Source organism: Falco naumanni, chromosome 8, assembly GCF_017639655.2.
Source record: "Falco naumanni isolate bFalNau1 chromosome 8, bFalNau1.pat, whole genome shotgun sequence".
NCBI lineage: Eukaryota > Metazoa > Chordata > Aves > Falconiformes > Falconidae > Falco > Falco naumanni.
In genome coordinates this window covers 28,781,034-28,795,800 of record NC_054061.1, presented here as the reverse complement: position 1 = coordinate 28,795,800, position 14,767 = coordinate 28,781,034, and the positions used below count along the sequence as shown (strand labels likewise).

At 43.0% G+C, this 14,767-nt stretch overlaps 1 protein-coding gene across 1 annotated transcript in view; it reads left to right on the top strand.

Annotated features, from left to right (window-relative positions):
- The window catches only part of THSD7B (thrombospondin type 1 domain containing 7B), a 269,552-nt gene extending 259,002 nt beyond the window's left edge, over positions 1 to 10,550 (top strand). The window contains exons 22-28 of the mRNA XM_040604804.1: positions 180 to 339; positions 676 to 849; positions 939 to 1,034; positions 2,129 to 2,211; positions 3,790 to 3,982; positions 7,554 to 7,641; positions 9,372 to 10,550. Of these exons, the coding sequence (XP_040460738.1) occupies positions 180 to 339; positions 676 to 849; positions 939 to 1,034; positions 2,129 to 2,211; positions 3,790 to 3,982; positions 7,554 to 7,641; positions 9,372 to 9,453 (876 nt within the window). The 3' untranslated portion in view covers positions 9,454 to 10,550. The remainder of the gene's footprint in view (positions 1 to 179; positions 340 to 675; positions 850 to 938; positions 1,035 to 2,128; positions 2,212 to 3,789; positions 3,983 to 7,553; positions 7,642 to 9,371) is intronic.
- The last annotated feature ends 4,217 nt before the right edge of the window (positions 10,551 to 14,767 follow it).

The window sequence follows — 14,767 nt, the reverse complement described above, 5'->3', positions numbered from 1 at the left end:
ATCTGTAGAGATGTGTACAGAGGAGAACTCCATCTGTCTTCCTATAACTGGCAATACTATTGCAGTCCAAAGACCAAATTTGTATCCTTGGAGTCTTTTTACGTGGAATCAACTGCGTTTCTTCTGTCATCTGCTAACGTCAGTGATGTGTGTCTCTGCTCCCTTCTGTCATTTTGTAGGGTGGACAGTGTGGAGATGGACTGCAAGTCCGCAACCTCACATGTGTAGTGCACGATGCATCTGTTTCTGCTGCATCCAAACCAGTAGAAAATGCGTTATGTGGTGAGCTGCCTTTGAAAGAGAGTGTGCTGCAGTTACCGTGCTCTGTGCCTTGCCCAGGTAAAGTCTTTGGAAAGCCATAGTGCATTTCTGCCTGTGATAACTGTCTGAGACGGACATGCTTCCATAGCTCTGGGTACTGTCAGCCATCGTAAAAATTTGTACCTCAACAGATCAGGTAAATGCTCAGCCTGCTGTTTCTGGATACCCTGAAAAAGGCTTCTTTTGTTTTTTGAAAAAAATGAGATCCCCACAAAGCAGAAAATCAGAGTATTGCATACCACTGGGCGATACACTGGGGTACTTCACTATTGAAGCTGTTGTGTGCTTAGGTTGTCCTTATCCTTTAAGGCTGATTCCTTTGCAAAACCCGTAATTTATTCTTTCAATACGCAGGTGACTGCCACCTGACAGAGTGGTCAGAGTGGAGCTCCTGTGAGCTCACCTGCATCAATGGTAGGAGCTTCGAGACAACAGGGCGCCAGTCTCGATCCAGGGCATTTATTGTCCAGTCTCCGGAGAACCAGGAGAGCTGCTCTGGACAAGCGATGGAAACACGGCCTTGCTCAGGTAGCATGGCTGCAGTGCTGCTTCTTCCCATTCAAGAGTTTATTCTGGTTTTGTTGCACGATGGAGGCTAACTGGTACTGATATTGCAGGAGGGAAGTGTTACGATTACCTGTGGAAAACCAGCCTTTGGCAGGACAACAGACGCACGGTGTGGTGTCAGCGCTCAGATGGAATAAATGTCACAGGTATGTCCACAAATTGCCATGCACGATTACGAATGAAAAGTTTCCATCCAGGTTTTTCTTCTTCTGCATCACTTGCTCAGAGAGAAGTCGGACATCCTTCCTAACACCGCCAGAATTTCAGTTCAGATCAGTGTGTAGGAAAGACAGACGGGAGCTCACCAGCCTTGCTGTTGGGTCAACATCATACATGTATGACATAAGAGTATTTGGGCGAGTTACCCCTACTGTTGGGCTGGTCACGGGAAGAAATGAGTGTACGTATACTAAAAGGGCCGCCTGGGCTGGCTTGCACAGCTGTTAGTGCAACCTTCCTGTAACTGTGGAGAACAGAAGAGAACATCACATGCGTGGTAGAGAGCCCAGCTTCTGTACCTCCTCTTCTTCTATTCAACACACAGGAATCTCAAATCACTCAAACTGTGAGATTCCTGCTGTTGCTGTGACCTACAAATTCTGCCTGCGTGGGATGAAAAGGGAAATTCATGGTCAGCGCTTTGAAGCGCCGCAAGAGATTGGCAAAGGCGGTAGGGCTTGCGTATCAGTCGGATCGCTCTCAATATGCTCAGGGTGAATGAGGAAAGAGTGGAAATGAAAATGCAGATCTTCTCATCTAGTTCTATTTATAATGAGTAGTTAAGATAATAACAAAATTTTAATGTGGCAAAAGTTGCTGAATAGGTAAGAACTCATTAACATGTTTTTATTCCTACAGAAACACAGACTTCCCCAAGTGAGGACGGGCAAAGGTGTTACATGGATTACATAGTCTTGTGTAGATAGGACATTAATGAGGACACAGATCATCTGCGTAATTCCTGATTCTGTCCCCAACTTCCTATGTGGCCTGTGGCAAATTGCTTAAATCTGTATCTCTGTGTTCTCCATTAACAAGATGGGAATGATAATAATTCCCTGCCTTGTTAAGGCAAATTAATTAATGCAGTGCCTACAGATAGGATGCTAATGCACTCGATACACCAGTATTTAACTATGTAAGAGTAAGCAAGCAAGCACTTCGTACACCGTGGTGATCCAAGTCAAAAACATTTTAAAACATGCCCTTGAAGGCACTCAGGATTTATTTTCTTTTACAGGAGGGTGTGCTCTTCAGACAAAACCTGCAGAAGTTCGGCACTGCAGCCCGGCGTGCAGAAAACCCTTCTCCTACTGCACACAGGTAACGGCTTGCTGCAGAATATGTTTGAGAAATTAACGCTGCAAAATCTATTCAATTAGCTTCTGTATCTTAAACGCATTCCAGGAGCTAGAAAATAGTTTAGTGAGTCCCTGGTACCACCTCGAGGAAGATGTGGGAATCTCAGTCTGAAAGGAAACTGTAAACCCGCACAGATGAGTGATGCTGTGTTTATGTGGTGTTACGAGTTTGCTTGTGTTCTGTAGAGGGGGTTTTGAACTTCTTGGTTTAATTTTCATTGAATGCTATTTTACTGTCCTGTAGAAAATGAGCTGTTTAAAACTTGGGTAAGAGAGGAGATAAAAGAGTATGCTGTCCCCCGCTCTTCCACAGACACAGAAAGCCCCTGTGAGGTAGGGAAGCTGTAGCAGTGTGATCCCACTGTCCCCATACTTCTTTCTAAAGAAAAACCTGGAAGTGACCTTTTTTGCTTGTATGTTGAGCATCTGCAACACTTGCTGAATCGGGGAGCCCCTTCCACTTCCTTGCCTCTGAGCAAACATGAGCCCAGAGGTTACAGATGTCCCTTCCTGCCATTCCGAGCTCCAGACTGACAGCTTCCCAAAGTGCCTTACCCTGTTAGTACTGTGAGGAAGCATAAAACCCAGAACCCTTAAAGTAGCCAGGGGCAGTTGGGGTTTAGCTATTTATATTTTGAAAACAGCCTCCAGGGCTTTCAGCTTCAGCTGCGGAATTACCGTTGGAAACTAGCTCTTGTGCAATCCAGGGCTGCTGAGGGGGTGGTCAAGAGAGTGCTCAGAGCCTACAGGAATATAAAAATGATGGGTAAGCATGAATTTATTGGCTATAAAAACTCTTGAGACTTCACCTTTTGTCCAAAAAAGCTCAAGATCCTGTCTGTCAACGAGTGGGGGATGTTGTGGCAGCAAAACTGATGTCAGGAGTTCTTATCACAGAGATTGTAAATCAATTGCCTGTTTGTAGGGTAACCCAGGGTATCAGACCCTCAGACAGTTATTGTAATTATAAGATAATTAGCAAAGAAAAACAATCTAAAAAAGCTGCGTTTAAAGTAGAAATCGAGAAAATGGAGTATATTTTTTAGCAAACCACAGACTTCTAAGAAACCTCTTGAAGAAAATGCTTAGACTGATCCAGTGGCTATTTGGCTGTAAGAAAGCAAGCTTTGTTTGAGGTCACCCTTTGAAATACCGGAGTGGAAGTATGTGGGGGAAAGTTTGGGTCTGAAGTGGGATTCTTTCTTGTCGTTTCTTCTAATACCCAGCAGGGTCAATGGGAAAATTGTTACTGACAAGAGGAATTTGGATCAAGCCACAGATGCCTGTGAAATGAAAATGTTTATATGTTGGGCTTTTCTGTAATTACTGACTTTTTTTTCAGCCAATTCCCCAAATATATTTTGGCTTTTTGTACTGAAATGAGTTTGCAGGCACCGGTTTCTGGTTTGGTTGGTTTGGTGGTGGTGAAGTCGAACGTGCAGGGTATACCTTGCAGTTTGTTCATAATTTGCCTACGATTTGCACTGGTCTGCGAGAAGATGCTGTTTGGTTTAATACTGAATTCCCTTTTATCGCCTAGAGCGGAGTCTGCGGTTGCGAGCGAGGATATACAGAAATAATGAGATCAAATGGTTTCCTGGATTACTGCATGAAGGTACCAGGTTTAGAAGATAAGAAAGCTGATGTTAAGACCATTGCTGGAAAAAATAAACCTGTCAACTCAAAAATGCATGACATTTTCAAAGGATGGTCTATTCAACCTTTTAATCCAGGTGAAAAACTTAAATATGAATGGAATAAATTGTCTTTACAGCATTTCTGTAGAAGAAAGGTACAAGCTTTGTAGATTGTAACATCAGAGATTGTGTCTGGGAGCTGCAGAGCAGCCTCCCAGTTTCTAACTCACATGCCATCTTTCATTCCTTTGTGCCTATACAGAGTAATCACAATCTCTTATGTTGAGAGATAGCAAAGACAGAGTGAAGCAATAATATTTTGCAAAAGTATACTCATATGTGAATTGGGGGGATGCTTAGAACTGTTATCTGATAATGTTTCTAGAACTAATATGTTTGGACCAGGAAAGATATTGATCGCTAGTGCTTCAGAAGATTCAGAGCAGAAAGTACTTAAGATTCCATTAAAGAAAACATTGGTTGTTTCTTGCCATATTTCAAAAGTATATTAAAAAAAAAAAAAAGGGGGGTAGAAAATGTAGCATTTAAAGTGTTGAAGTTAAGACATTAAAAAATATCTGGCAAAAAGCAGGCAAGCTGCTGTGCCAAATCAGTGCATCCCAAGCGGACCTTTGACTTCCACACTTAATAAAATGCTTCCCAGTTGGAACCATGTACTGGATGTGGCTAGACCGGTTCACAGGACTGGTGCTGTAGCTGTAATAGCTGATTACCGTTTTGGCTGTTATTTTCAGGATTAATTTATTCAAAGTAAATTTCTAAAATGCAAATAGGACTTCAGAATGTGAGGTGAAGGTGTATTCTAAAATAACTGGCAATGCAGTCTTGCCCCTCTTTAATTACCTGACATTGCATTTGTTTCCTATGAGTTTGTAATGAACACAAGACTTCAGAAAACATGTAACAAAAGGTTCTGTTACGGGATTCAGGGAGCCATAATTCTGTCTGATATATGTGATCACACTTTGAATGTTACATTTACATATTTGATTTGCATTCAGTAGTTAACCTTTGCGTTCATAGTCTCTGAGCTCATAGAGTTTGGTCCAAAGCCTTTTTAAAGTTGGCTGGTTTTTGATCAAACCCGTCATCCAGAAGCCCACACAGTTCAGCAGCAGTTTGAGTCACAGGTTTGGGGTTAATTGCCTTTTTGTCAGCATCCATGGCCCTCTGTAGGCTGTCTTACTTAGGTGTCATCTTTTCAGCGGGTACCTTTACGGGGTTAGAAAAAGGGAGAGAGGTGCAGGTGGATACTGCAATCCTCTTTTTAAATCAGCATTCAAGGCTGCAGCCCTGAAAGCTTCTGGTGGGCTTGACCTCAGCGCAGCATCTGTGAGCCAGTTCTCCCCCAGGGACTGCAAGACAGAAATAGGGACTAAGGAGCTTTTACAGAACATGGTGTTATTTAATTTTAGGGCAGACGTGTTATAGAAACAATAGATGGGAAAGGTATAAATGTGTTCTGCGCGTGCTAAGTGTATCACCGACCCCGTGGCATCCTGCAGGTAACTCTTAGGTCTGTATGTGCCCCTCAGACCCCAGCTCAAGGCTGGTGCTCTTGAAATCACTGCCCTTTGTCTAACTTGACAAAGTATGTAATTACTCCCCTTAAACAGGCTGTCAGGCTTATTAGTCTGGGGGTTTGCAGTAATTACTGCTAGCTGAGCCAGTAAACTGCTGTTACCTACCAGTTAGGCTCTTGATAGCAGGTCTGTGGTGAATGCTCCCTGTATGGATGGCATTTACTGCCCTTCAGTACCATAGTCCTTGACATTTGTGTACGTCTAAGGACTTACATCTGTCAGTAAAAGTATACGTGCCTTTCTCCAATTTATTTGTTATTTCCCTTCCTGTTTACAGTTTGGAACACAAATTTTATTACGATTTAATGAGGCTGATGTTTTTGTTCTTCTAAATGCTCTGCAGGAGTGCACAGAGCTGATTTTGAATCAGGCTGTGTTTTTCCTTTCTTTACAACGCTCTGGGAGGTCAGAGTTCAGGTACAGGAACTTTTTTCAAGTTGAGAGCAATTTAAATAGCAGTGTTTAAATTGTAGGATGACATGGTCCAATGCCTTTGTGTTGGGGGTGGAGAGCCCAGCTGCCTTCACAGCAGACACGGTGGGATGCCTTTTTGTGGCTGCGACAGTCCCTTTGCAGGACTGCTGAATGTTTCATGGGCATCTCCAGTTGAGAGGGTGACAAATTTCATACCCTGACTTCAGCAAAAAAAAAAAAAAAAAAAAAAAAAAACCAAACCAACCCAGACCTGACAAATGAAGTTCGTCTCACATGAGAGATAGGCTGTAAGTGTTTCAAGGAGAAGAGAAAATCTGAGAGGTACTCAGCCTTTCCACAAAGCCTGGAAGAAAAAAAGAGAAAGAATGGGATCTGATTAAGTATGTTTCCCTTTGAAAAAATTCACCGTTCAAACGTAAAATGTAAAACAGGCTCGGTGATTGTCCGTGAAGTAACTCCCCGCTCGCATGACTGAGTTTGAAATGGCCTCTGTCAAACCACGGCTGTGAGCACGGGCAGGTTCCTATTCCTGCCTCCGCTATGTATTAACAGCTCTATTGATGTGAATCAGCTCAGGCGACTGCTGCATGGGGAAAAATGCTATTGCTTCTCCCCACCGAGCAAGCTGTACAGCCAGAACGGAGCGAGAAATGGAAACACTGCTCTTTTTAGAATTATTATTGTTATTATTGCAAAGCTTGTAATTAAGGACCTGTCCAAATAACGTGTTTTGGGATGTTGTGTCAGAAGGATATGTTTCAACACACTCAAGCTCACATGTACGTGGAGGGGTTCCTGCAGGGGTCCTCTGTCCTTGCAACCCCAACGGTCCTGTCAAGAGCCTTACTTTGTCTTAAAGCCCGCTGTGTCTTGGGCTCCTGTGGCCCAACTAGAAAGCTCTTGCACAACTTTATCCCTCTTACTATTACAAAGCGTATTCTTGTTTTTATTCTAAGCCGAACTTATGTCCGTTTGTTGCCCAAGTGTTTTTCAGCCCTAAGTAGCTTGCTCACTGGTGTTTACCCCAGTTGACCCCAGGTATTTACAGAGAACAATCCCATCCCTTCTCAGTCCGCTTTTCATAAGGCTGAACGTATCGGGTGTTACCTGCGCTTCTATCTGGGTCAGCTCAACATTGAGCTGCCTTTGCCAGAGCAGCCACGGGCGCTCCGGGGCAAATGCACTGCAATTATCTTGTGCCCTGCTCCTTTCCACAGGCAGGAGCCTGGCCAGGTTGTATTTCTTGTGCCGCACCGTAAGCCCGGGCTGCCCGTAACGAACTGCAGGAGCTCAGCCAGAGGAGAGGTTATGAAATAATGCTGCTTTGGAAAGCTGAGACAAGGAGTTCATTTTCAGTTATCGTTGAGAAAAATCTACACTCCTTACCGAAGTTATGATTTTTGTCTTTAAAATGATTGATTTTTGCAGGAATTTTTTTTTTCTGTCAAAAATGTGGGGTTTATGGGTTATTCCGAGCCTGACCTTGCTGTGTTTCCCAGCAATGATGCCACTAATTTTGCTCGTGTGTTTTCTCTTTACTTAATCTTTGAAGAATTTGTGTGTTTTAGAATAAAGGTTTTTTATTCTCCCCTTTTCTCCCCCTGTCCTTTTTCCACATCTTCCAACAGATGGTAAACTGAAGATGTGGGTATACGGAGTATCAGCTGGCGGGTTCCTCATCATAGTTTTCCTGATTTTTACATCCTACCTGATGTGGTGAGTATGACCTGTATTTTGTCCTTCAATAAAATAAAAGCTAGTTTGCTTTTATTTAAACAATCCGAAATGTATCACAGTGTTCTGTGTTACAGAGATTTAATCCTCAAGGCTTTAGGAAAGGATGGAGCTTGGATTACCTAACTGCCTTCATTTGGCCTCAGAGTAGTTTTAAGCTCCAAATTGTAAATACTAACGGATGTAGTTGTGAAGAGGTATGGTGACCGTGCAGGGAAAGGATTCTTTTTTGTTAGCAATAGGCCCTTATATTTATGCAGACTTCTGCTGGGATTAGAAAGGGCTTTTTATTGTATTCTTAAAAAAAAAAATAAAGCAAAACTGAAAAAAAAAGGTGAGGAGGCTGATTGGATCGAGGAGCTGTCTTCTGCTCAAGGAAGGACTAAATAGAATAGGGGCATTCATTTGGAAAATGATTTTTGACATGGGAATACAAAAGCGATCTATGAAATCATGAATGGAGTAGAAAAGGGTGCTAGGGAATTTTTATTTCCCATAGTATAAGAAGTGGAAGGCATCTGATGAAATGATCGTTTAAAATAAACAAAAGATTTTATTTTTCACACGGTGCCAGGGACTGTGTGTGCCAGGAAGATAAATGGATTTGAAGATGGCATAACAGTTCACGGGAGGTTGGGTCTCCTGGTGTTAATTGTGGTGTTCTGGATGTACGCTCCAGCTCAGGAATTCCCTAAATAGGTTTTTGCCATGAACGTGTCAGGTGGAGATATGTCCCGTGGGTAAGGCTGCTGTTACCAGCCGCTGGTAGAGTACTGGGTGTACCGAAGCCCTGGTCTACACCAGTGTGGGCTTTACTGGTCAGGGAGACGTCTGCCCTCCAAAGCAACCGCTGCCCCAGGCTAGTGATGTGCTCTCTGCTTTGAAAATTTGGAAAGGTTCTGCCATCGATGCATCTCGGTGAATGCAAAGGGAGCAGTGGCCAATGTCCATGTGTCCTGCAAGGCCCAGAGCTCTCCCTGAGGACCATGGAGCTGGCCTGGGCTTTACAAACGTTAATCGTGCAAGTTGCCCCAGCCCCTGTCAGATCAGGGCAGGCAACCAGAGCATCACAACTGTGGCCTGACAGCATCGATGCCCTTTTCATCTCAAATCAGTTTATTCTCTCTCACTCTCTTAGTCTTCCCCTCAGTCTCTCACTTCAGTTAGAAGCTTAAAAAACACCATTTGGACGCTGCTTAGGCAATGCAGTTATTTTCCCAGCCATGCAGCTACCGTTTCTCTGTGGCTTCACCGTGGAGCATACAGAGGACTTTTTGAATAACATTACATAGTTTTCCATCACTCGAAGGCTGGTGAGGAAATGTATTTCTCAATAATAATTATTGTTACTTCAATACCATGCCAAAGAAAAAAATGAGAATATCCCACTCATAGACAGTTCACATTTCAATTTTTCTGCGAGGTGTTCCTTGTTTTGTCAGCTGTGAGAAGACAGGGGAGAAAAATACACTTTATTTCCTCTCCAAAAGAGAGCACAGCTGGCTGCCAGTTTTCGGCAGGCTGTATGTCTGCACCACATCACCATACACAAGCAGGTCGGTGTGGTTTTTCTGGGATGCAGTCACTTGTACTAGTTGCAAAATGAAAGAGCTAGGGTGGGAAGTTGATTTTTGGTTGATATTTGAGTTTTGGTGAGGTTTCTGAGCTTATTACAGCTTATAATTTTGTCTCTTGAAATATTTTTCTTGCAGCAAAAAAACAAAGCAGCATCAAAGCACTCCTCCGCAGCAGAAGCCTCTAACCTTAGCCTATGACGGAGACATTGATATGTAACATAAAAAAGGAATCCAAATGTAGACATCGACTGCCTTAACTGCTTTCTTTTTTGGAACTCTCAGACTTCTCAGTTTTTTGAGGAATCTCCTGATGTGTAATATACCGGGCAGAACAGAAGTATTGCAAGCTTAAAATTTTGCCACCTCTCTATTAAAAAAAATGGAGTCAAAGACTTGGACCTTGTGAAACTTTTCTGAAGAGACCACAAAATGCATCTCTTCCTGTTGAGCAATGGGAATCAAAAAAACACCTAAGAGAATCTACAAACATCAAAAGGAATTAGTAAAAAAAAAAAAAAAAGGCATGACAATCCTGAGGAAAATGTGACATTTACTGTAAATGACAAGTTTGACACAGCATCATTATGCACTATATTAGTGCAGCGTTCTTTATTCTTCACATATTTCAACAATGAGTTTTCTAGCGTTTACATTTCGTTCAAAGACTTTAAAACCGGATCATGTATTTTGAGAAACGCAAGGAAGAATGAGCTGAAGTGTCTGAAGTTACTAGGTTTTTTAAAGTTTCTTCCTTCTTATCCTGTTTTCTAGTCTGGAATATGATTTTGCTTCATTTCCACCTACAGGACAGAATAAGGATTGTTATGAAAAAGCATAGGTGGTTTCTTAACCAAGAATATTTTTTAAAGAGTTGAGTAGATAGGTGTTTTGGTGAATGGCTATAGGATTTGATTGTTTAAAAAGTATTTTAAATTAAATTAAACCATGTAGATACATTATGGCCAGTTTAAATTGTTATTCAGTTTAATTAATACAAACTCCACTTTTGTATTTAAATTTTCTTATCTGAAATATTTATAAATTCTTTTTTTGAATTTAATTACCTGACCTCATTTAATATACATCAAACACAAAGGCAGTTTGTAGAAGGTCTTGCTTTTATAAATGTTTGGAAACCACTGAGAAGTTACATGTCGTAAACATCTGGGAACATTTGAAGAGGGTAAGTGTTTATAATAGTGTGTGTAACAAGTAAGAAAGTGCCATCTTGTGGTATTGACTTGTATTTATAAGCAAATAAAATGCTAAAGAGAGTGAGAAAATTGCTTCTGGTATGTTGAATTAAATGTGTGTAAACAGCATTCGTTATTAGCCTTCTACTGTGTCTGAGGTTGGACTTGGATTTCAAACAATTCTGGCATATTTTGTGCTGTAGCGATTAGTGGAAGAAATATTGTAGACAAGTACTGGGCGAGAGAATAATTGCAGATCTGGAGAATGTTTGGTCTTATTTTTAGCACAATGCTGCTGCTTATTCCAATAATGAGAGGGAAGAGAAGGATTGTTACCAGCCTGGCACCTATGCGGTCCTTCTCAATCCACGGTTACGTCAGAGCAGATCATTGGAAGAGAAAGAAAGGTATAACTAGGGCAGAAGGCAATGCTGGTCTTGTTACGTTGCTATTCACAGCTTTGTAAAGTGATTTGGATGTTACGGTTTCATTGAAAAAATGATGGAGTTGTAGATCGGTTTCCTTCCGCAGGTCAGGATCCCACCCAGCCAGCCGGTCTCCTGCAGCGTCGAATTGAGGTGATACTGTGTCATCATAGCAAGGTCAGGAATGAGCTTTCCTCTCCCTGCATTGAAAGAAAAGGCTGATGGAACTGTGAGGGGAAATTGTCGCACTTGTTTCTAGCCCTGAAGATGTGCTGGCCCTACTTTCTCCTTTCAGGCTTTAACTGTTTATGGTATAAAAAGCAGGATCTGGTGTTCTCCTGTAACTTTGGGGGCCTAAGTGTTTTTTTTAAGTGCCCTTTACTGAACCTTTGAGTAACTTGTATAGAGTAAGAGTTCTGAGGGGAATAATGATCTAGTGCTATTAGGAAAAATACTGCCAGATCTTAATATATTTTGTCTGTGGGATACCATGTGGGGAGAATGGTGCTCTCTGAATAATGAAGGAATAAATACAGTTAAGCATGCTGCTCAAAAAGGCGTTGGAGTGGGAAAGCTGGTGTAATAATAACAAAAAATGACAGCTGCGAGATGTGGTCGTTGCCCTCAACATCAGGGTAAATTACAGTCCAAACCGTGATGTCCAGTGCAGGAGACGTGGGCTGGATGGAGAACTGCCTGAGGGAGGTGAGGAGCTCCAGGCACAGCGCTGCAAAGTGTTTTCATATGGAGCAGGTGGGTCTGGTTAGGAGTGGGGACACAGACGCGCAGCCCATGTCCCCCCTGGTGCCATAGCGCCTTCTGGCCAAAGCCCTGGAGGGACTGGCCATGGCTCACGCCCGGGCTGGGCGCTGCCACTGGGGCCAAGGGACAGCATCTGCTGCAGAGCTCGAGCAGTCCCATAGTGCCCTTTAGGGGATGAGTGCGCCTGTCTGACTTCATAAAATAAAATAAAATACAAGAGAGGGGAAGGCTCACGAGGCTGCTGTTAGACAGAGCCGCTGCTGGCCGTGTGCTGGGTCTGCTGGTGTGCACGTGGGTCCTGAGCCCGCTCGTGTCTGGCTTGGACAGCGCAGATACTCAGATGTCGTGGTAGGATTGCATGTATTTGCTAATTCAGGATTAAATTAAGCTATGGAAATGAACCAAAGAGCTGGTGGCCCTGCAGGGTCCATGAGGCTGAGAGTGCAGCATAATGCAAAAAAAAAAAGAATTGGTTCTTTATAGAATCGTAGATTCATTTATGTTGGAAAAGACCTTTCAGATTGTCAAGCCCAACTGTTACCCCAGGACTGCCAAGCTCACCACTAAACCATGTCCCTAGCACCACATCTATGCATTTTTTAAACACCTCCAGGGGTGGTGATTCCACCATGTCCCTGGGCAGCCTGTTCCAATGTTTTGCCACCCTTTCAGTGAAGAGCTTTTTCCCAATATCCCATCTAAACCTCCCTTGGCTCAACTTGAGGCTGTTGCCCCTTGTTCTGTCGCTTGTTATCTGGGAGAAGAATCCGTTTAGGCATGATTGCTGTTGGTAAGAGCCCTGGGTATCCTGCTGGGAGGGCTGCCCAGCCTCCCGTAGGAGCACTGGATTCAATTCCAACCTTTTGGAGTCCAAAGTAAGTCATGATGTGGAAGAGGGATTGATCACTGTTCTTGCCTATTTGGGGTTTCAAAACTATGTGCTGAAGTAGCTGGTGCTGACTCCTGCTGAAGAGAGGGGAGAGGCTTTGGTCCCATTTGGGAAGGTAATTCCCGTACCCCCAGCTAGGGCAGCGCGTGAAGACATGTATGTGATTGTGAGTAAAAGCACCTGTGGGTGAAGCATTCCCCAAATGCCTTGGCAATCTGTCTTGGTAGTTAATAACCAGATAATGAAAGGGTCTGCAATTTGTCATCTTCTGTTTCAATACTATTGATTTCGGTGTCCACTACTAGGTGTTTCCTACTTGAGTATTACAGCTGTAAAATATGCAACTTTTTTTTTTTTTTTTTTTTGGTGAGATCTGTCATCTGTGGCATTTTTTCTCCTCCATTCAAAGACTCTTTAACACACAACAGTAAAACAAAAGAGCAGCAGCCTGAAGTAGAAGACACCACAGAAGCCCAATTGCCAAGAAGTATTGAAGTGTTGCATACCTACATTGTTCCTGCAGTCACCTAGGTTGTGCTCAGAAATGGGATATTTGCATGCACAGGTACCGTGGCTCTGTGTAGCACTGTGTGTAAAACAGCTGGGCTTTCTGTATGAGGTATGTAAACTTCAAACCTACATTTTTTGTGCAGAAAATATCCCAAAGTCTTGGGGCGCCTTCCACGTTAGTGAGGCTGGATCCCAGCTGGACCACTCTCCTCTCCAGCACAGAAGTGTCACTGGACACTTGAACTTAGCAAAGACTGGTTTTGGTTTTTTTATTATCTCTGGAAGCAGAGTACTGTGTAAAAAATTCCTACAAGACAACATAGCTAATGGACTTGTAAATTAGCTTGTGCATGTATTCCTATGTGTCTGAAGAGGAGCCCTAACTTACATAGTTTTCTCTGCCTGAAGTGCACATATATCCATGACTGTTTCATCAGGAAATGAAGAATATTATTGGGGGGGGGGGGGGGGGGGGGGGGGGGAGGAAGAGTGGAGCAGAATAATCCTGTTTGAGCACTTCTGTTTTGGATGAGTCTCTGAGTAAATCGTGAAGTTATTATTTCCCTGCTAGCATGGCGTAGCTGGTTTCTGAGAGACCTTATTTTTTCCAAATATGTAACTTAATGTACACCCTGTGAATGGAAGGAGAAATGCCCTACTGAATGGAAGGAGAATGCCAGTTTAAATATAATTTCCAGGGCTCTGTTTTCAAATGGGAGGTAGTAGTGTGGAAAAACCCTGAAACTAACTCAGGACCTTTGAAAGATGGATCGGGATACGACTGATGTATTAACGTGCCTCAGGCCAGACTTACCATTCTGTCTGGTTTAAAATGTAATTTAAATGACATCTAACTTCCACATCTTACAGCCTGTGACATGCGCCTGTCCTGGACAGGAGCTTGATTTTATTTAGCTTTATGAAGATGTATCTGTGCGCATACCACTTACACACCATCAATATGCATATGTTACTCTGATCCCAGAGCTGCGACCTGATGGGTGACTCAGTTACTGTCATTTTAACTGCTGACATGACTCGTGCCACCAGCCATGCCGTTAGGCTGTTGTGACGTGACATGACCTGACTTGTAATGGTTACGACTGGGTCAGGCCTCCTGCCTTCTGTCAGATGAGGAAGATAAAGTGAGTCTCCCTGTAACTTTCCCCCTGGTTCTTGCTGCATCTGTGGGGAAGGGGCATCCCCCCCAATCACGGCGGTCGTCCCTGCCTGGTGCAGCTGCGTGGATGGGGATGTGATCTGTTAGGGGCTTGGTAACCGGTCGGGAAACGTGTGCAGCTGTGAGGGGGTTCCTTAAAGAAGTTTGTCTGGCCCCTCAGGGTAACTAGAACTAGAAAACACGAGTGTAAAAAAACCCCCAAGGAATTCACCTGAATTACGTTAAATAAATGGAATCATGTTCAGCCCATTTCTTGTTCCTACCTGGTGGAGAAGAAATGAAATTTTGCTGTAAAGTCTGATGGCACAGGACCCCTGTGACCCTGGAAACGGGTTATTATTTGGCCATGCTTTATGATTTGGTGACATTTACATTTGGGGAGAGAAGGCTAGATTTGAATGAATAGTTATAATGGTAATCATGGCTATGGGATGCTTTCTGCATGAATTTTTAATGTGTACCCCTTTTATCTTCCAATCCTAATATAGCTATTATTCTCTTATTTTTCAATGTAAACATATGGTAAATGATCCCATATGAAATGTCTGACGAAAAGAATCCAGAAACCCTGT